The sequence below is a fragment of the Pipistrellus kuhlii genome, unplaced genomic scaffold (assembly GCF_014108245.1).
Source record: "Pipistrellus kuhlii isolate mPipKuh1 unplaced genomic scaffold, mPipKuh1.p scaffold_m20_p_1, whole genome shotgun sequence".
In the NCBI taxonomy this organism is placed as follows: domain Eukaryota; kingdom Metazoa; phylum Chordata; class Mammalia; order Chiroptera; family Vespertilionidae; genus Pipistrellus; species Pipistrellus kuhlii.
The window spans coordinates 91,456,697-91,476,969 of NW_023425404.1; the positions used below are offsets into that span (position 1 = coordinate 91,456,697).

General features: G+C 43.3%; 1 protein-coding gene across 2 annotated transcripts in view; it reads left to right on the forward strand.

Moving 5' to 3' along the window:
• Nucleotides 1-5,378: 5,378 nt before the first annotated feature.
• Nucleotides 5,379-20,273, forward strand: part of HEXA (hexosaminidase subunit alpha) — a 43,151-nt gene continuing 28,256 nt past the window's right edge. The window contains exon 1 of one of the 2 annotated variants that reach the window (XR_004991243.1): nucleotides 5,379-5,678. Coding sequence is in view for 1 of the 2 variants with exons in the window: in XM_036457000.2 (XP_036312893.1) it covers nucleotides 5,426-5,678 (253 nt within the window). In the remaining variant the exon portion in view is untranslated. The remainder of the gene's footprint in view (nucleotides 5,679-20,273) is intronic. The other variant, XM_036457000.2, reaches the window with a different exon arrangement.

The following is a 20,273-nucleotide window of genomic DNA, read 5'->3' on the forward strand; positions in this document are numbered from 1 at the left end:
TGATAAATAGAAGTCTCAGTAAAAGAAGTAGGCCAAGTCAGGGCTTCTATTAGTTCTCTAGAAAGTCAGAGAAAATGGGGGAGCCTTGGAGACAGGTTCAGGGGATAATCTGGGAACAAGCTGATACTACCTACTGCTCTCCTGATTGCAATACAGTGAGCACCTATAAAAATGTATGTAATGAGGGGTGGATGGTCAGAATTATCTTCTGGTTGGTTTAATTTATTATTATTTTTATTGATTTTTTTACAGAGAGGAAGGGAAAGGGATAGATAGTTAGAAACATCGATGAGAGCGAAACATCGATCAGCTGCCTCCTGCACACTCCCTACTGGGGATTTGTCCTCAACCAAGGTACATGCCCTTGATCAGAATTGAACCCAGGACCCTTCAGTCCGCAGTTCAATGCTCTATCCACTGAGCCAAACTGGTTAGGGGTGGTTGGTTTTATTTTTAATGAATGTCATTGGAAAAAAAAAAAAAAAAGAATGTCATAGAAGAGGGACCAGTCTTCCCCTGAATGACCTGGAATGTTGTAAACCATTTCCTCCTGTATTCTTGCTTAAGGAAGATAAAACCTTGTGATTCATTACTGGGCGGTAAATTATTCAAATTGTTTGGCCTTATTTAATTATTTTATCTCAGTTTCCCTTATTCCACATGTCAAGGAATCTCCAAAGCTTCTTACTATCTATCCTGCCTCACTGACTGGCAGACTTCCCAGACACTGATTAGTTCTGATGAAAATTTAGGTTTAAGCAAGGTAGGGAATAGTGTAAATATGCAATCTGAGCATTGAAACTATAATTGTGAGATTGAATTTTCTTTTTTTTCCTATAAGCTTAGTATAATAAACCTTCTAAGAGAAATTTGATGAATTCTTGTAATCTAAAGCAGTGAGAGATGATGTTTCTTTATCTGATTTCCCATTAAGAGTCATCCAACCTAATAAAAGAGTGATATGCAAATTAACCATCACTCCACTCAAGCCATGCCCACCAGCCAATCAGATCAGGCATGCAAATTAACCCCAACCAAGATGGCTGCAGCCACAGAGAGCAGTTGAGAGGCTTGGGTTTCAATAGTGGAAGCCAAGCTTTCCACACATCCTTAAGGATGCAAAGTTTCAATTATAGAAGATAAATCCCAAGAAAAATGGCAACAGCCACGGAGCTGGAAAGAGCAGGTTAGGGTTGCCCCCGGCAATAGAGGAAGCCAAGCTTTCCACTTGCCCTGGCTGGCCTAGGCCTCCACTCAAGGATACAAAGTTTCAATTATAGAAAATCATAAAACCAAACAGAAACTGTGGCAGGCAGAGAGCAAGCAGGAGGCTTGGCTTGGATCCAAGCTACATAGTTTCATTTATACCCAGATACCAGGGCTTCTGCTTGAGTTGCCAGGGGCATGGCTGGCCTGCAAACCACCACAGGCCCCTCACTCAGGCTGCCCCACACCCCAAGGGAACCCCCACCCTGATCCAGGACACACTTCAGGGCAAACCAGCTGGCTCACACCCATGCACCAGGCCTCTATCCTATCTAATAAAAGAGTAATATGCAGATTGACCATCACTCCAACACACAAGATGGCTGCCCTCATGTGGTCAAAGATCCTGCCCCTATGTGGACACAAGATGGCCACCACAAGATGGCCAGCAAGGGAGGGCAGTTGGGAGGCACCAGGCCTGCAAGGGAGGGCAGTTGGAGGCTATCAACCCTGTAGGGGAGGGCAGTTAGGGGTGGCCAGGCCAGCAGAGGAGGAAAGTTGGGGGCAAACAGGCTGGCAGGGGGGCAGTTAGGCATCAATCAGGCTGGCATGGGAGTGGTTAGGGGGTGATCAGGCTGGCAGGCAGAAGCGGTTAGGGGCAATCAGGAAGGCAGACAGGCAAGTAGTTGGGAGCCAGCAGTTCTGGATTGTGAGAGGGATGTCTGACTGCCTGTTTGGGCAGTTTAAATGGGCAGTTTAATATCCCTCAAGGGGTCCCAGATTGGAGAGGGTGCAGGCTCGGCTGAGAAAAACCCCACCACAGCCCGTGCATGAATTTCATGCAATGGGCCTCTAGTTATATATAATAAAGAGATAATATGCAAATTGACCATCACTCCAACATACAAGATGGCTACCACAAGATGGCTGGTAGGGGAGGGCAGTTGTGGGCAATCAGGCCTACAAGGGAGGGCAATTTGGGGCAACCAGGCCTGCAGGTGAGGACAGTTAGGGGTGACTGGGCCAGCAAGGAAGGACAGTTAGGGGTGACTGGGCTAGCAGGGGAAGGCAGTTGGGGCAAAGGGGCTGGCAGGGGAGCAGTAAGGTGTTGATCAAGCTGGCAGAGGAGTGGATAGGGAGTGATAAGGCTGGCATGCAGAAGTGGTTAGGGGCAATCAGGCAGGCAGGCAGGCAGGCAGGCGAGCAGTTGGGAGCCAGCAGCCCTGGATTATGAGAGGGATGTCCAAATGCCCGTTTAGGTCCGATCCCAGTGGGAGGACCTAAATGGGCATTTGGACATCCCTCAAGGGGTCCCAGATTGGAGAGGGTGCAGGCTGGGCTGAGGGACATTCCCCCGCCCCCAATGTGCATGAATTTTGTCACCAGGCCTCTAGTGCAGTGTTTTTCAACCTTTTTTGGGCAAAGGCACACTTGTTTCATGAAAAAAATCACGAGGCACACCACCAATAGAAAATGTTAAAAAATTTAACTCTGTGCCTATATTGACTATATATAAAGTAATTCTCTTGAATAGGAATCAAATAAACACAAAGAAAGTATTTTATAATTACTTTATTATGAAATATTAAGTAAACAAAATAGTGAAAAATTATAAAATTCTTGTCTTGTTTGCACCTACAGCACACCAGGCAACATCTCGCGGAACAGCGGTTGAAAAACGCTGCTCTAGTGTACATATAACTATTAAATTGAATAGCTAAATATCTAAATACAGGGTAAGGGGAAATACTTACAGTTGTATTTGAAAGAGAGAGTTTATTATTATAATACTAACTAGAGGCCAGGTGCACGAATTTGTGCATGGGTGGTGTCCCTCAGCCTGGCCAGCAATTGGGGTCGACTGGGGCAAGGGGGGGGGGGGGGGGGAAGTTTGGTTGGGGGGAGGGGCCACAGGAGGTTGGCTGTGGGAGTGCACTGACCAGCAGGGGGCAGCTCCTGCATTGAGCATCTTCCCCTTGGTGGTCAGTGCACATCAGAGCAACCAGTCAACCAGTTGTTCAGTCATTCAGTTGTTCAGTTGTTCAGTCCCTTAGGTTTTTATATACACCGAATGGCCAGATTATTATGATTTCTGAACACATAATAATATGGCCACTCAGTGTATATACACTATAATAAAAGGCTAATATGCATATTTTCCCCTCAACCAGGAGTGCGACCAGAAGGCAGGCTGGCCAACTGCCCTTGTTCCCTCCTTCTGGCTAAGCTGGCCGGACCCCACCCATGCACGAATTCATGCACCGGGACTCTAATATATATATACATACACACACTGAGTGGCCAGATTATTATGCGTTCAAAGATCATAACAATCTGGCCACTCAGTGTATATAGACTGTTGTATTATTTTCCATTACAAACAATGTAAGCCCAGTTTTGCCCCACCCTGTATAAATTACCATGATTTTGTTTGTTTGTTTGTTCATTAATCCTCATCCAAGGATTTTTTCCCCCCCATTGATTTTTAAAGCAAGTGGAAGGGAGGGGAAGAGACATTGATGTGAAGCGATCTGGATCAGGCTTTTGTTTTCTGGAAGTTGTTTTTTGTTTTGTTTATTAATTATTGCTCCAATTTCATTATTTGTTATTGACTATTCAGGTTTTCTGATTCTTCCTGATTCAGTTTTGGAAGACTGTATTTTGCTAGGAATTGGTCCATTTCCTCCAGATTGTCCAGCTTGTTGGCCGATAGTTGTTCATCTGAGCCCTTTATTTTGAAAAGTTCATTTTCCAGATCTTCACACTTTTTCTAATACTAAAAAAAAATTTTATGATTTAAAAAAATTATGTGCCAACCAAATAATGCCACACAATAGCATTATTTTATTCTCCTTTTTTTTTTTAAAGAAACAGATTTTCAAAGCCATGCAGTATATTTTTCTTTTTCTTTCTAAAAAAATATATTTTATTGATTTTTTACAGAGAGGAAGAGAGAGGAATAGAGAGTTAGAAACATCAATGAGAGAGAATCATCTATCAGCTGCCTCTTGCACACCCCCCACTGGGGATGTGCCCACAACCGAGGTTCATGCCCATGACCGGAATCGAACGTGGGACCTTTTAGTCCGCAGGCTGACGCTTTATCCACTAGCCAAACCGGTTTCAGCTATTCTCCTTTTTTAGTCTGTTATTCAACCAAGCTGTGAAAAAGGAAGACAGTGTCCCTGACTCAAGTATCTATGGGTTCTCATTGGTCAGCCCTCAAACCTCTATTATATTAAGCCCCGTACTTCTGAATACCCACTATTTCCTGGATCTTTAGCTCTTTTCCTTCCCCACTGCTATAATTCAAGCTCTCCATTTACATGTTTTTAAAAAACCTAACTGGATTCTTATTCATCCAATTATTGAACATGAGATTTCTAAAATGCAGATATCAAGGGTGGTTTTCAATTGCACACAGAATAAAGTTCTGGCCTTGGACTTCTATATAAGCTCCTGTAGGACCAGGCTCCTGTCTTATCTCTGGGCATTCTCCATATTGAACCTAAAGTTCAACCAATTTTGTCTTACTACTTGCAGTTAAGTACAGACCCCCCAGTTTGTGAAGTTTTGGCTGGGGAGAAGAATGTGAGGGAAAGTTACCTGAATATTATCAACCATCAAGAGAAGAGCCAGGAGAAGCAGGAATTACAACACATCAAGCTTGCTCTGAAAGCTCATTTCCCCCACCCCACCACCAGTCATAAATACAATAGATCATATTTTTGTGATCTTATGATCCTCTCTCTAGAAAGGTCATTTCCTATTACCTAAGCCCAGCCCCACAGCATTTTGAATCACAATCTGTGGTTTTAATCCTCTCTTCTGCTTCCTGGCGAACACTCATTCCTCCTTCATGATTCAGCCTAGAAATCCCCAGTCTGAGGACTTTCCCGCTCCCTTAGTGGCACTTCAACAGCTGGGGCGCTCACAGTTCTATGAGGAGGGCAGGCATGGCATCGGCGGTAAACACCAGCGACTGCGCCACCAGGCCCTCAAGCAGGCGGAACCAGGCCATCGCCGATGCCCAACATCCTCGGCAGCCCAAGTCTCTGGAGGACCGGGGTTGCCAGGAGAAGGGGCAAGGTTATGTTTCGGAATCAAGGGTGAAGAGCCTCAACCAGTCACGTGACACGCCGGTTGTCACGCGGGCGCCGCTCACCTGACGGGGCGGTCACGTGGCCCGGCCCGCTGGGACCTAGGAGACTGGCGGGCCATGGCAGGCGCCAAACTCTGGCTCTTGCTGCTGCTGGCGGGAGCGTTCGCTGGGCCGGCCGCAGCCTTGTGGCCTTGGCCCCAGTACATCCAGACCTCCGACTGGCACTACACCATCTCCCCGCACAGCTTCCAATTCAAGTACCACGTCAGATCGGCCGCGCAGTCGGGCTGCTCCGTCCTCGATGAGGCTTTCCAGCGCTACCGTGACCTGCTCTTCGGTGCCGAGTCTTGGCAACGTCCTGCCCTCACAGGTAAGCCGGACCTGTCCCGCCTGCTTCTGGGCTCTGAGCCTGTCTGCCTTGGGACAACTCTCCAGACTTCCTGAGACGCCCTTCGTCGGGCTTTTGCCCTCTACTCTAGTCTCCAGTTTCTCCTGCCCTATCCCGCCGGTAGTCACAGCCTCCCTGAGGTTTAGTCCACTGATGCCATTCACCTCACTGAACTCCTACCCTCGGACTGCATTTCACCCAAAATGCCTGTTATAGGACTACAGTTCAATCAGGATACCAAATTACTGTAAATACTGTACCAATGGACATCTAAGGAGATCCCTTTTAAAGTGTTCAAGAGTCACAGGGTCCTAGTGAAGCTGTGGCTAGAGCTGGGTGGGGATCAGAGCTGACATCCAAAATTCATATAACAAAATGTGAGAAATGTATTGATCTACACAAAATTACATGACATTGTCTGACACATAGCATGTTTAGGAAGTGTTTAAACGGTGAGAGAAATCATAGAACACTTCCGTGAGAAAATGAGGTTTGAGCATCCACCTATAGTGAGGTGGTGAATATAATGGGACTGGTTATTCCAGGAAGGGTACAAGGCTTGAACAGTCACAAAGGGTTATGAATGATCTCAAAAGTGCTGGGCCGGTATGTGTGATGAGGGTGGGGGCTAGGGAGTGGTGAGGGATGGGATTCTGGGGTGGAGATAAAGTGGGATTAAATGAAAAGTTAGGAGTGCTTTGGATATTGGTTTTATCTAAATTAGCAGGGGTTAGCAATTTTCTTTAAGGCAGCTGCTGAATACTATGTGTTCGAGGATTATTACTTTAAAGCAAATTAATGAGTGCAGTCATCAACACAAAGGAATCAAATTCTATTTTATGCATGTAAAATTTAGAGTTTTGAAAAGCTGGAATCTAGTTCTCTGGTTGTGACCCGTAGGTCTTTATGAGTGGAAACCATATTTATGGTTGGGCCATATGGTAACATCATTTTGAGTGATATTTCAACTGTGCTTAAATTACTTTCACAAAAAAATTTCATTTGATATAGAATTAAAAGCATGTAATTAAACAGATAGCAGTTAGAGAATGACAGAGAGTCTTGGCCTCAAGGTGAAAAGAGTTAGGCTGGGAGGATAAAAGGCCTGCTATTGTGTGGTATAGCACATATTTCTCTTAGTCTTTTGTGACAAATATTAGAATGCCTTACACAGGATTGGCACTAAAAATATGTTTAGTTTTATATAGAACAGTTAGGGCCTGGCTTGTGCAAAAAAAAAACAAACAAACACCCCCATAGATCTGTCATCTAATTGCTTTGTGCGTATCCCAGTGGTGGGCACTACGGATGTTATGACATGTAGAAGACTTAGGTTCAAGCTTTGCCGTCCAAGTGGGGAAATATGATGCAAAAGGACACAATGTATTATAAAATGCTCAAAATGTGGTAATTGGGATATTTACTACTATTGTATAAATTAGGATTATCCTGTACTTCTAAATTAAGCCTTTACCTCCATTACAGTAGAGCTTCAGTTTAATCACAAAAATAGAAACCATGATTATGTGACAATAGGATGCTGTAAATTTCTTAGGAAATAGATTTGGAGGTAGATAAGAAATGAAATAAAAAAATACCTTTTTGTGAATGAATTTACTCTTCTAGTTGAGGAGTTCTTATCCATTGAAAGGTAATAAAAAACTGGTTTGGATGAACATTACCAAAGACATATGAGTAACTTCTTTCTCTGTTGTTCTTCCCAAGGAGCCTTCCCTTTGAAACAGTTTTCTGGGGAGGCTTTCAGATGACTTGAGCTATAATCCTATTTCTAGGGAGGGGGTAGGAAGAGATGAATTGATAGAGGGGAAAGTACCATCAACAAGGCCCAAACAAGGGTATATTTCTCCTGGGGGCTGATTTTAGTAAAGAAAATAACATAGGCAAGTTAAATCTTAGCTAACTGCTTTTCATCTCGTTCCTCCAAATAACTTCCTTGTAGTTGTAGACCAGTGTTTTTCTTAATGCAGCACAACTTCTGGTTTTTATATGAACCTCGAATTCAGTGAGATATACTTCCCTTTTCTGACAAACAAGTCCAGTATTGAGTTTCCATTCTATTCTGAATTCACCTTCAAGGGTTAGCCATAGCCCTTCAGCTGCTAAGTGATCTGTGGAGATGTTGAGGATTTGCTACCTGTCATTGGGAGGTGTTTCAGTCAACTGGAGAGTGTGTGCTACATATTGTTAAACCTGTTAAATGGAATTATTTTAGGCTCTAGATATCTAGTTCCGTGTTTTGGTTATTAAACCACATCCTGTTTGCAAGTCAAAGATCTGATCATTTGGGATGGCACCCATCTACTGTTGCCCAAATACTTTTTTGGGTGATTAATGGAGCTGATAAAACCCTAATTTTTCAGGTTAAGTGGCTAAATTTGATTATGTCATTTGCCTGCTGTCTTCTTTGCTTTCCCTGAAATTAGTTGATTGAAGCCATAGTAGTTAATAGCTGGAGAGAAAGAATAATGCTGATTAGTTTTCTTCACTCTAATTGGACTAGTAGCTGTGTACACTTTAACCTTTCCCATAATAAGGACAAGGCCAAGTTAATAATCATTAACTTGATTTCCACCAACTTTATTCTTTTAAAGGCAAAAAAGGAAGAAAACAACAAAGAATTCTATAGTAGAATTATTTTTCTTGTGAAGGAGAATAGAGAGACACATAAAGGAGGAGAAATAATAAGATTTGGAAAGGAAATAGGTAGAAGGATCTAGTTTTTAGGAGCAAAATAATTGAGAAGCAATCAGCCTCTCCTTTCTGTTTTTTTCTTTACTCCCAATTGGTAATGCTTTTTATATAACCCTGGATAGTACTGAGCCCAAGGAGCTCTGCTTGATCAAGATGTGTGTGGTAGTCTGGACCTGGTTAATGAAAAATTAAATCTTATTTCTTTGAGCCATTGTTGCTCCCCTGCCTTGTATTTTCTGCTTGAAGACTGTATATAGTTAAGTACTTGGTCTGGAGCATGATTTAGTCAGGTATCAGTCAGAGAATGTTTACTAGTCACTTATTTAACTATTAGAGGCCCAGTGCAGGAAATTCATGCATGGGTAGGTTCCCTAGGCCTGACTGATGATCAGGACCAATCTGTGGGGCAACCGGTAGGGCGATTGGGCCCCCTCCCTGCATGGCTGGCACCCGCCTTGGCTGGCATGGGGCCTGTGGGCTGGGGGCAGCTCCTGTGTTGAGCATCTGCCCCCTAGTGATCAGTGTACATCATAGCTACTAGTCATTCCACTGTTTGGTCAATTTGCATATTAGGTTTTTATTATATAGGATGTGCCCGCAGGCAACCTGCCTAATTTCCAAGCATCTACTGCTGCATTTAAAAAAATAATCTGCATATATTCCAAACGTTTATGAAGACGGTGATGAATTTCTTTACATGTAAGTAGAAGGAAGAACTCAGTGATTATAAAATAAAACAAAAATAAAAAGTCAGTCCTAGTGGTGTCCCTCCTGCTCTTCTTTCACCCCACTTCCTCTCCACCAAACAAGTGAAGCAAGGCATTGTAGAGTTTTGCCTGTTGGTACCTTCTTTTTTTGGTTTGTTTTTGTTTCTAATTGCAGGTATAGGCTTTTTTTCTTTTTTTGTTATAGCTGTACAGCCTCTTTTTGGGGTTTGTTATCAATATATTAGCCTGTTAAAGGCATAAAACTAATCCTTTTCCTGTTGATTATACAAAAGGAAAGTTTTACTGCCTAACCAATGCTTCTTTTAGAAATTAAGGAGGTCACTGTTATGTTTCTGCATTTTTGTAAATTTCCCCTGCTGGCCCTGGAAATAAGTGGTAAGAGTAGAGTCAGTGTGCACCATCAAGAGGTTTAACCAGTTGGATTAAGTAGGACCTTTCTCCCACATTGTTGGGGCACCAACAGCAAGGTCAGCTGTAAACGTGAGAGATTTTTGTGGAATGTTTTTCTGTGATCTGCTTCAAAGTTTATGGTCTGTATTCATTGTCATAGAGAAATGAATTTCTTCTCTTCTCTATTCCTGGTTCTAGCTAATAAAATCTGTTATTGGGTCAGGAACTTCTCTGTTTCATTTCCTTTGCTTCTGTTTTAACCTTCAGTTATTGCTTAATCAGCAGTAGTCAACCTTTCAGACCTCATGGATCACCAGTGGTCTGCAGACCACCGGTTGGCTAGAAGCTTCCTGGCCATGCACTCAATTCTGATCTCCAGCCAATAGTGGTGTGCTATCATTGTGGCCACATTTGAGGTTGGTTGGGGTTTGGCTATACATGTGTGCTCAGAAATTTGGGCATTTGCCAGCTCAGATGTCAGTAAGCAGTCTTTCCTTCTTTTATAAAGCTTTAGAATGTGACAAGGGAAATGGCTTAACAGGTACACCAAAAATTTTTAAATTCTGTCCTGTTTGACTTTGTTCTGATGGTGACTAGTAATGGGATCCCATATTATTAGCTTTGATCTTTTGATTGGGGCCACAGTCCTAGTTTGAGGCAGATTCAGAGCTCCAAGCTTAAGTTCCTTTTATATGTTGGAGTATCAGCCTGTTTGTCATACAAGGTGGCATCACACAGCCATGGAGCCTTCAGGCCTCTGAAAGAAGTTCATGAAACACTCATGGGGAAGTTGCTGCTAATGGTATGTTTATCCCACAAGGCCCCCAGCCCCTGACTTATGGGGAAAATGGAAGTAGAAAATGCAAAGAAACTAGCATTTATTGAATGTTTGACACTGCTATATATTATGCCCTTCATAACAATTCTATGAGGTTGGTATTGTCTCCAACTTCAAAACTGAGAGTCACAGAGGTTAAATGATATGTTTAGGGTTACATAGTTGGCAGTAGGGGAGCAAAAATTCCAGCCAGGACTGTTCGTCTACAAAAATTGTGCTCTTTTTATTGTGCAATTATGGGTTAATCAACTCATAAGTATCTTCACCAAGTATTTTACCAATTAGAGATTTGAATCACACTTCTAACATCTAATTATTTAATTGCTAGTACTCAGGCTATGAATATTTTGATATCTGGCCCATCATGATCAATATTCTAGGAGTATTTCTGGCTGGCTTCTTTCTTTCCAACCATTAGGATTTTAAGCAACTATAGTTTTTAGTACCAGTAGGATTTTAAGCAACTCTGGTTTGTCAGCAGCTGTGGTCCAAAGAATATTAATTGAACTACCCCCATCCTTAAAGAATTTACAGTCTCTGGAACTGGGAATTCAGGCATGGAAAGAAATGTGATTTTTTTCCTAATAATTGAAGAATAATGTGCCTTAAAGGAGGAGGAGGAAAAAGAGGAGGAGAAGGAGCCACCGCCTTGGGAGCACCTGACCTAAGTGTGTGTATAGGTACATTTTTGAGAGGCATCCATAAAGAGGTGTCTAATGAGATCTGAAAGTAGGAGTTGGTGGAGATGGAGGTAGTAATCCACATAAAAAGAACTGCAGCCGAAACCAGTTTGGCTCAGTGGATAGAGCATTGGTCTGTGGACTGAAAGGTCCCAGGTTTGATTTCGGTCAATCAAGGGCTTATACATTGGTTGCAGGCACATCCCCATTGGGGGTGTGCAGGAGGCAGCTGGTCAATGTTTCTCTCTCATCAATGTTTCTAACACTCTATCCCTCTCTGTAAAAAAATCAATAATATATAAAAAGACCTGCATGTGGGAAAAGCCTTCAGGAAAGAAGCTATCATGCCATGTTCAAGGAACTCGAGGTCAGTATGGTTGAAGCAAACAGTTCCAGGGTGAGCCAGCAAATTCTAGAAAAGTAGACCCAAATCATCTGAGAGATACTCTAGATTTATGGTGTAGCAATTTGAATGTCTTCTCCTGCCATTTACAAAGATATGGAAAACAGCAGGAGTGGAAGGGAAGGGAGGAAGGATGGAATGAAAAGAGACAGATACTGATTAAGAGCTTAGAAGTGGGGTGAGAATAATAAAAAGTAAGTTTGATTTTTTGGACCTGTTAAGTTTCTAGCAAATAGCTACATGGTACTGAAGCTTGCAATTTTGCGAGTCTGATCCTCTAAGACTGTCTCCAATACAGAAGGTATCCCAGAGTAGACACAGCTGATACTCATATCCAATTGGCCTGGAGGTCAATTCCTCCTAGGGATACCAACAACAAGCAAGACATGCAGTACACAAAGGGGAGCACCAAGAGTGTCTACGTCAGGTAACTGGGGAGGCTGACCCTCCGGCCCATATAAGACACCAAACACACAAAGCCACCCTACCAACTCAGGGAAGCAGTGAAAATGGGGAGACAAGGAAACAGATCTCAAATGAAAGAAATGGAGGAAAACAAAAGACTAGATATAGTGTTCAAAACCACGGTTATAAGGTTTTTCAAGAATTTCCTAGAAAAGGCTGACTCTCGAGGATATGAAAAAAGACCAACTAGAAATTAAACATACACTGACTGAAATAAAAAATATTTTACAGAGACTCAACAGCAGATTAGAGGAACGTAAGAATCAAGTCAAAGGTTTGGAATACAAAGGCAAAGGAAACTCCTCTGGAGAAGCAAGAAGGGAAGAGAATCCAGAAAGTTGAAGATAGTATAAGAAGCCTCTGGGACAACTTCATACGTACCAACATAAGAATTATAGGGATGCCAGAAGAAGAAAGAGAGCAAGATACGGAAAACCTATTTGAAGAAATAATGCCAGAAAACTTTTCCCTCCTGGTGAAAGAAATAGACTTACAAGTCCAGGAAATGCACAGAACCCCAAACAAAAGGAATCCAAAGAGGACCACACCAAGAAACATCATAATTAAAATGCCAAGGGCAAAAGGCAAAGAGAGAATATTAAAAGCAGCAAGAGAAAAAACAGTTAGTTACCTATAAGGGAGCACCAATACTATTGTATTATCAGCTGATTTCTCAGCAGAAACTATGCAGGCCAGACGGGAGTGGCAAGAAATAGTCAAAGAGACGAATAGCAAGAACCTACAACCAAGATTATCCTACCCAGCAAAGCTATTATTCAGAATTGAAGGTCAGATAAAGAGCTTCTCAGATAAGAAAAAGCTAAAGGAGCCAAAACCAGTTTGGCTCAGTGGATAGAGCCTAGACTTGCGGACTGACAGGTCCTGGGTTCGATTCCAGTTAAGGGCATGTACCTTGGTTGCTGTGGGAGGTGTGCAAGAGGCAGCTGATCGATGACTCTCTCTCATTGATGTTTCTAACTTTCTCTCCCCTGTCCTCTCTGTAAAAAAATCAATAAAAATATATTGAAAAAAAAAAGAAAAAAAGCTAAAGGAGTTCATCATCACCAAACCAGTATTATATGAAATGCTGAAAGGTATTCTTTAAGAAGAGGAAGAAGAAGAAAAAAGTGAAGATAAAAATTTATGATCAACAAATAAATATATATCAATAAGTGAATCTAAAAATTAAGTAAATTAAAAATCTGAGGAACAGAACTGGTGAATATAATAGAATCAGGGGCAAAGAAAGGGAGTGAATAATTCTCAGGGGGAAAGGGATGTGGGGGTACAGGAAGAGACTGGACTAAAATCATACACCTATGGATGAGGACAATGGCGGGGGAGGGGGGGTTAAGGGCAAAGGTTTGAGTGGGAACCGGGTGGAAGGGAGCTATGGGGGGAAAAAGGAGAAACTATTGTAATAATCTGAGCAATAAAGATTTATTAAATTAAAAAATAAAAGAAAATAAAGATAAAAGGTATGCCATAAAAATATTAGAAGGAAATAAAAGAGATTGTTCATATGCTCCTATGGGTAGATGAGGACTAGCTAAGCGAGCAAATAAATGAAACCATAAAGGAAGAAATGATCTGATTTCACTGCATCAAAGTAAAGCAAAATATCCCATAAAAGTCATGTCCTGGCTGCTGTGACTCAGTGATAGAGTGTTGGCCAGTGCACAGAAGGATCCTGGGTTTGATTACCTGGATTGTGGGTTTGTCCCTGGCCCTAGTTAGGGCACAGGTGGGAGGCAACCAATCTGTGTGTCTCTCTCACATTGATGTTTTTCCTTGTCTTTCCTCTTCCCTCTCCCTTCTTCCCATTCTCTCTGAAAACAAATGGAAAAATATCCTCAGATGAAAATGAACATGAATGAATGAATGAATGAATGATAGACTAATAGTCAAAATAGTGACTATTTGTAAACTTAGAAGACAAGTTTAAAATCTAGAAAGACCTTTACAAATCAGTAAAAGAAAATTAACCAAAAGAAGTACAAAGAATACGACAGTAAATGCAAAGCAATGTTCAAATTTATTTATTATTAAAGAAATACAAATTTTAAAATGATATGTTTATTACGCTGGCATTAATGAAAAAGCATTGAGACAGTCTAGTTCAGCGTTTTTCAACACTAGTGTGCCGCGAGATGTTGCCTGGTGTGCCGTAGGTGCAGACAAGACAAGAATTTTATAATTTTTCACTATTTTGTTTACTTAATATTTCATAATAAAGTAATTATAAAATACTTTCTTTGTGTTTATTTGATTCCTATTCAAGAGAATTACTTTATATATAGTCAATATTGGCACAGAGTTAAATTTTTTAACATTTTCTAATGGTGGTGTGCCTCGTGATTTTTTTCATGAAACAAGTGTGCCTTTGCCCAAAAAAGGTTGAAAAACACTGGTCTAGTTTTGTAAGGATGTGAAGAGATGGGACCACATATGTTAGTTCAGATATAAATCAGTGATATAATTTAGAAAGAGTAATTTGGCAGTATCAAAACAAAATATTTTATATCTTTGGCTTAACATTTTCACTTCTAGGAATTTTCATACAGAAATCTCTCATACCGCTTTTTAAAAAAGATACACACAACTATTTACTAGATATTCTTTATTATGTCAAAAACTTAGAAGTATTTCCAGATGTCAACAAAGAGGAGAGAAGTTAGGACTTTAAATCTTTTTTTGGGGGGGGGGGGGGCGGGGGCTGCATTAGATTTTTTTATTTTTTATTTATATTTTTAAATCAATCTTTATTGTTCATATTGTTACAAAGGTTCCCCATTTCTTCCCCCCTTCACCAGGTTCCCATTCCACCCTCCGCCCCCTCCCCATCCCCCATTGTCCTCATCCATAGGTGCAGTTTATGTTCAGTCTCTTCCTCCCTCCCTTTCCCCGATAGTAAATCCCTTTTCAGATAGTAAGTCAGTAACTTAGCATTTTCTCATATCAATAATACCACCACATGCCCAATGATACATTTCACACAAAAGACATTTCCAAATAGGTCAACCAGCCTCATCCAGGCCTCACCCAAGGCACTCCCAGATTAACACCCTAGCCCTATACTAACTCAACACATCCAGATCTAAGCCTTCATCCCTTGATTCAGCAGACCCTCAAGTTCCCACAAAAGTTTCCAGCCATGTCTGAGAGGCAGCCGTGGGGCAGGGGCAGGCGAGGAGCGAGCTGTTCCGGGCCTGGCTGCTCCGGACCTGGCCTCTGTTGCTCTGGTTCGTTCCACAACCAGCTACTCCGGGTCTGGTCACCGCCGCTCCCGACCTAGTTGCTCTGGACCTGGCTGCTGCTGCTCCGGGCCTGGCTGCACCCGACCCGGCTGCTCTGGGCCCGGCTGCTCGGGGCCCGGCCGCTCAGGGCCTGGCCGCTCCCAGCCTGGCAGCTGCTGCTCCGGGCCTGGCCACACCAGACCCGGCTGCTCCAGGCCTGGCAGCTCCCAGCCTGGCAACCGCTGCTCCGGGCCTGGCCGCACCAGACCCGGCTGCTCCGGGCCTGGCCGCTCCCAGCCTGGCAGCTGCTGCTCCGGGCCTGGCCACACCAGACCCGGCTGCTCTGGGCCTGGCTGCTCCCAGCCTGGCAACCGCTGCTTTGGGCCTGGCCACACCAGACCCGGCTGCTCCGGGCCTGGCCGCTCCCAGCCTGGCAGCTGCTGCTCCGGGCCTGGCCGTACCAGACCTGGCTGCTCTGGGCCCGGCTGCCCCGGGCCCGGCCACTCTGAGTCTGGCCGCTCCCAGCCTGGATGCTCCAGGCTTGGCTACTGCTGTTCTGCACCTGGCTGCTCCCAACCCGGCTGCTCTGGGCCCGGCTTCTCCGTGCCCGGCTTCTCCGTGCCCGGCCACTCCGGGTCTCGGTGTTCCTGGACTGGCCACCCTGGGCTTGGCTGCCTCCGCCTCAGGCCTGGCTGCCACTGCCCCAGGTCTGGCTGCTCCAGTGCTGGCTGTTGTTGCTCTGGTTCTGGCTACTGCTGCTCTGGGGCCTGGCTGTTGCTGCTCCGGGCCCGGTTGCCATTGGTTTGTGCCAGGGCACTCTAGGCCTGGCCGCCGCTGTTCCAACATTCTGTCCTTTTTTTTTTTAAACGCTTTTATGTTGCAATGTTGGCTGGTGAGTTGAGTTCTGACTTAGTCTTTGAGTTTTCAAGATTTTCTTTGTATTCTTTCTTAAGTAATTTTACTATCTTTTGCTCTCACTTGATTTCTTCACATTGAGAACTTTGGTTTCTTCCTCCTTGTCTTGGGAGCTCAGCAGGTTGGCCTGTGGCACCCCTTTGTTCTGCTCGGGCTCCTGCGCTGCTCCAGCCTGTTGCCAGGGTCGGCCCCGCCCAGGAAGCAGCCCCCGGCCTTGGCTCCATTGCCCGTGCTCAGAGGTTGATGGCTCAGGGGCACCCCCCCCACCCCCCCACCCCCCCACCCCCCGCTGGGGGCCCCGTCGCCTGGCTCCCTGCCGGCGCCCGGCTGGCTGGTGTCCGGCAGGGGCTCCTGCTCCCTGTAGCATTCCTCCAGTATGGAGCTTTTTTTTTTTTTTTTCTCCTTCCTGCTAGGGGAGTCTAGGATCAGAGTCAACAGATTGTCCTCTGCGCGCAGTGCATGCGACTCTGGGGGCTCCGCTTTTCGCCACTCCCCTGGGATTCCGCCTCACAGCACCGTCTCCCCCTGCCCGAGCCTGGGTCCCCAGAGTCTGGTCCAGGACTGGGGTTCAGAGCAGTCCGGACTGAGGCTCAGCGCCGCTGGAGGCTTTGTTTCTTCACGCTAGGGTAATCCAGCATCAGAGTCAACATTCAGTCCTCTGCGCCCAAAGTGTGCGCGACTCCGGGGGCCCTGCTTTTCGCTGCTCGCTTGGGATTCCGCCTCAGAGCCCCGTCTCCCCCCCCCGGAGCCTGGGTCCCCAGGGTCTGGCTCATAACTGGGGGTCAGCGCTGCCGGTTCGGGGGTTTAGCCCAGGCTGGGGGTTTTATTTCCTTCCTGCTAGGGAACGCCAGGCAGCACCCAGCCCTCTCCTCCTCTCCGGCTGTGACCTCTCCGCGCGTGCGTGCGGGAGCGCAGCATGTCTCCGTACCTTAGGCTTTTTTCAGCTCCTCTGATTTTCCTTCTGGTTTTCTCTTTCCTTCTTGTTGTAGAATTTTCAGTCAGTCGACTACCTGTAGCTCTGGGCGATGTCCACTCTACATTTTAGTTGTATTCCATTGAAATTGTTGTGTGCTGCTGCGGTTAGGTGTCTACCCAAGCAGCCATCTTGGATCCTCCCTCAGGACTTTAAATCTTTAAAGTATATCTCAAAAATGGGATTGTATTCGGCATCTAAAAGTGATATAGATTTATATGTGTTGATATTAAAAGATTTTCAGATCATTTTGGTAAGTGGAAAAAAGTTACTAATATGCATTAGGCTCTTTTTTGTTTTAAAAATTAATCTGTCTTTTCAAAAATTGAAAGACTGCAAGACCATATTATCTCTTGGAATGTATAATTATAGGGAGATGTTTTCAATGGGGTCATAGGGGAAGAGGAGGAGGATACATCAAGTTTAAAAGTAGAGGGAAAAAGAAAACTTTTAACTACAACCTTTACAAAAGAAGATGGAAGGAAGAGCATTCAAGATTCATCTGTGGTCTGGACCAGTTGCACTTTGAGTAGTAATTAGATGTCTCTGGAGGATGCATCATGGTCCAAATTGAATTCAGCAGCATTATGGAGGGGCTCTGGGCTCCAGGCAGCTGGTTTCTTAGACTCCTGCTTTACTGGGATAAAAAGTTTGATGGGGGTGGCCTTGCTTTTTCCCCAACCACACCAGTGTACTTTCACACTAACTGCTTCCCAGGCTTTGGTGTTCCTCATTCCCTCTTGATAGCCTGGCAAACACCAACTTGGGGTTCAAGGTTCCTGTTCAGATGTTCCCTCCAAGGTTAAGCCTGCTTCCCTTTTTGGAGATAGCTATAATATCTACTGCAGTCCTTATCATGCTGTTTTGTAATTTTGTTAGTATTTGTCTCTCCCACTAGACTGTGAGCTCCTCAAGGGCAGGGACCAGGGCTTGTTTTTCTTTTTAACTGTCCCAACACCTAGCACAGTTCCTGATGCTCAATATATTTTGGTTGAAATGAAAAAATGAGTGGGAAATGAATTATTTCAAGGGTTTTTATTAGGTTGAATATCCGGAAAGGAAGCCTGGATGTTACGTATATAAAGGGGTTAGGGAGAGGGGAATAAAGTGTGCATAGAGAACCAATAACATTGACACCAACCTAGGCAAGTACAAGGAGATATAGGGCAGGGTAGACCTGAAAGAGTGGGAAGGTGCCAAAGGCTGGGTTGACTTTCCTAGTTTCCACTCCAGAAACCAAACCAAATGCCAATTTATAACCAAAATGAATGTGTTTTCTACATACTGCTAAGATTCTGTGAATTAAACACATTAACATGATAGGTATGTTTGGATTGAGGGAGGAGAAGGGCTGGTGGAGGGAGAGGCTATTGTGCATTGAGGTAAAGACAGAGTTTCTTGATACCCTAATGTAGCAATGAGTTGTCCTGTCTAGAAAAGTGAAAAGTCATGAATCTTTAGATTTATGGACCCTTTTTCAGAGCAGTGTCTAAAAAGGTACTTTCGGTATGCCTGTATATCTTCTTATCATCTCCCACCTCAGTCCCCAAAATACTAGGTTTGGGTGTATAAAAGTAATCTCTACATTAACTGTTGTCATTTATATCTGATTATCATGTAGCCTAATCATTATGCATATTAAGTATGCATTTTTTAAATTCTAGCATCACTCATTATTTTCAGGAAATATTTATTGTGTCAGGTGCTGGGAATACAAAGACACTGAGATTGGTCCCTACTGTTGTGGAACTCACAGCCTCAGTGAGAAAATGTACAAACAGCATGTATAAATGTATATATGAGTGTGTATATATATATATATATATATATATATATATATATATATATTTTTTTTTTTTTTAATTTAATAAATCTTTATTGTTCAGATTATTACGATTGTTTCTCCTCTCCCCTCCCCCTCCATAGCTCCCTTCCACCTGGTTCCCACCCCACCCTCTGGCTTTACCTTCTCACTGTCCTCATCCATAGGTGTACAATTTTTGTCCAGTCTCTTTCTGTACCCCCACACCTCTTTCCCGCTGAGAATTATTAATCCATTCCCACTCTATGCTCCTGATTCTATTATATTCACCAGTTTATTCTGTTTATCAGATTTTTAATTCACTTGATTTTCAGATTCACTTTTAAAATATATATATATTTTATTGATTTTTTACAGAGAGGAAGAGAGAGGGATAGAGAGTTAGAAACATCGATGAGAGAGAATCATCAATCAGCTGCCTCTTACACACCCCCTACTGGGGATGTGCCCACAACCAAGGTACATGTCCTTGACCGGAATCGAACCTGGGACCTTTCAGTCCGCAGACTGATGCTCTATCCACTGAGCCAAACTGGTTTCGGACAGATTCACTTTTTGATAGATATGTATTTGTTCTTCATAATTTTTATCTTTACCTTTTTCTTCTTCCTCCTCTGCTTAAAGAATATCTTTTAACATTTCATATAATACTGGTTTGGTGGTGATGAACTCCTTTAGCTTTTTCTTATCTGTGAAGCTCTTTAACTGACCTTCAATTCTGAATGATAGCTTGGCTGGGTAGGATAATCTTGGTTGTAGGTTCTTGCTATTCATCACTTTGACTATTTCTTGCCACTCATGTCTGGCCTGCATAGTTTTGTTGAGAAATCAGCTGACAATCATGTGGGTGCTCCCTTGTTGGTTATTAACTGATTTTCTCTTGCTGCTTTTAATATTCTTTCTTTGCCTTTTGCCCTTGGCATTTTAATTATGATGTGTCTTGTTGTAGTCCTCTTTGGATTCCTTTTGTTTGGAGTTCTGTGCGCTTCCTGGACTTGTAAGTCTATTTGTTTCACCAGGCGGGGGAAGTTTTCTGGCATTATTTCTTTAAATAGGTTTTCAGTATCTTGCTCTCTCTCTTCTTCTGGCACCCGCATATTCAGATGTTGGTATGTTTGAAGTTGTCCCAGAGGCTTCTTACACTATCTTCATATTTTTGGATTCTTTTTTCTTTTCCGGTTAGTGTTTTTTGCTTTTTTGTATTTCAAACTTTGACTTGATTCTTGCGTTCCTCTAGTCTGCTGTTGGATCTCTGTATATAATTTTTTATTTCAGTCAGTGTATGTTTAATTTCTAGTTGGTCCTTTTTCATATCCTCAAGGGTCTCACTAAATTTATCGGCCTTTTCTAGGAAGTTCTTGAAAAACCTTATAATCATGGTTTTGAACTCTATATTCAGTAGTTTGTTTTCCTCC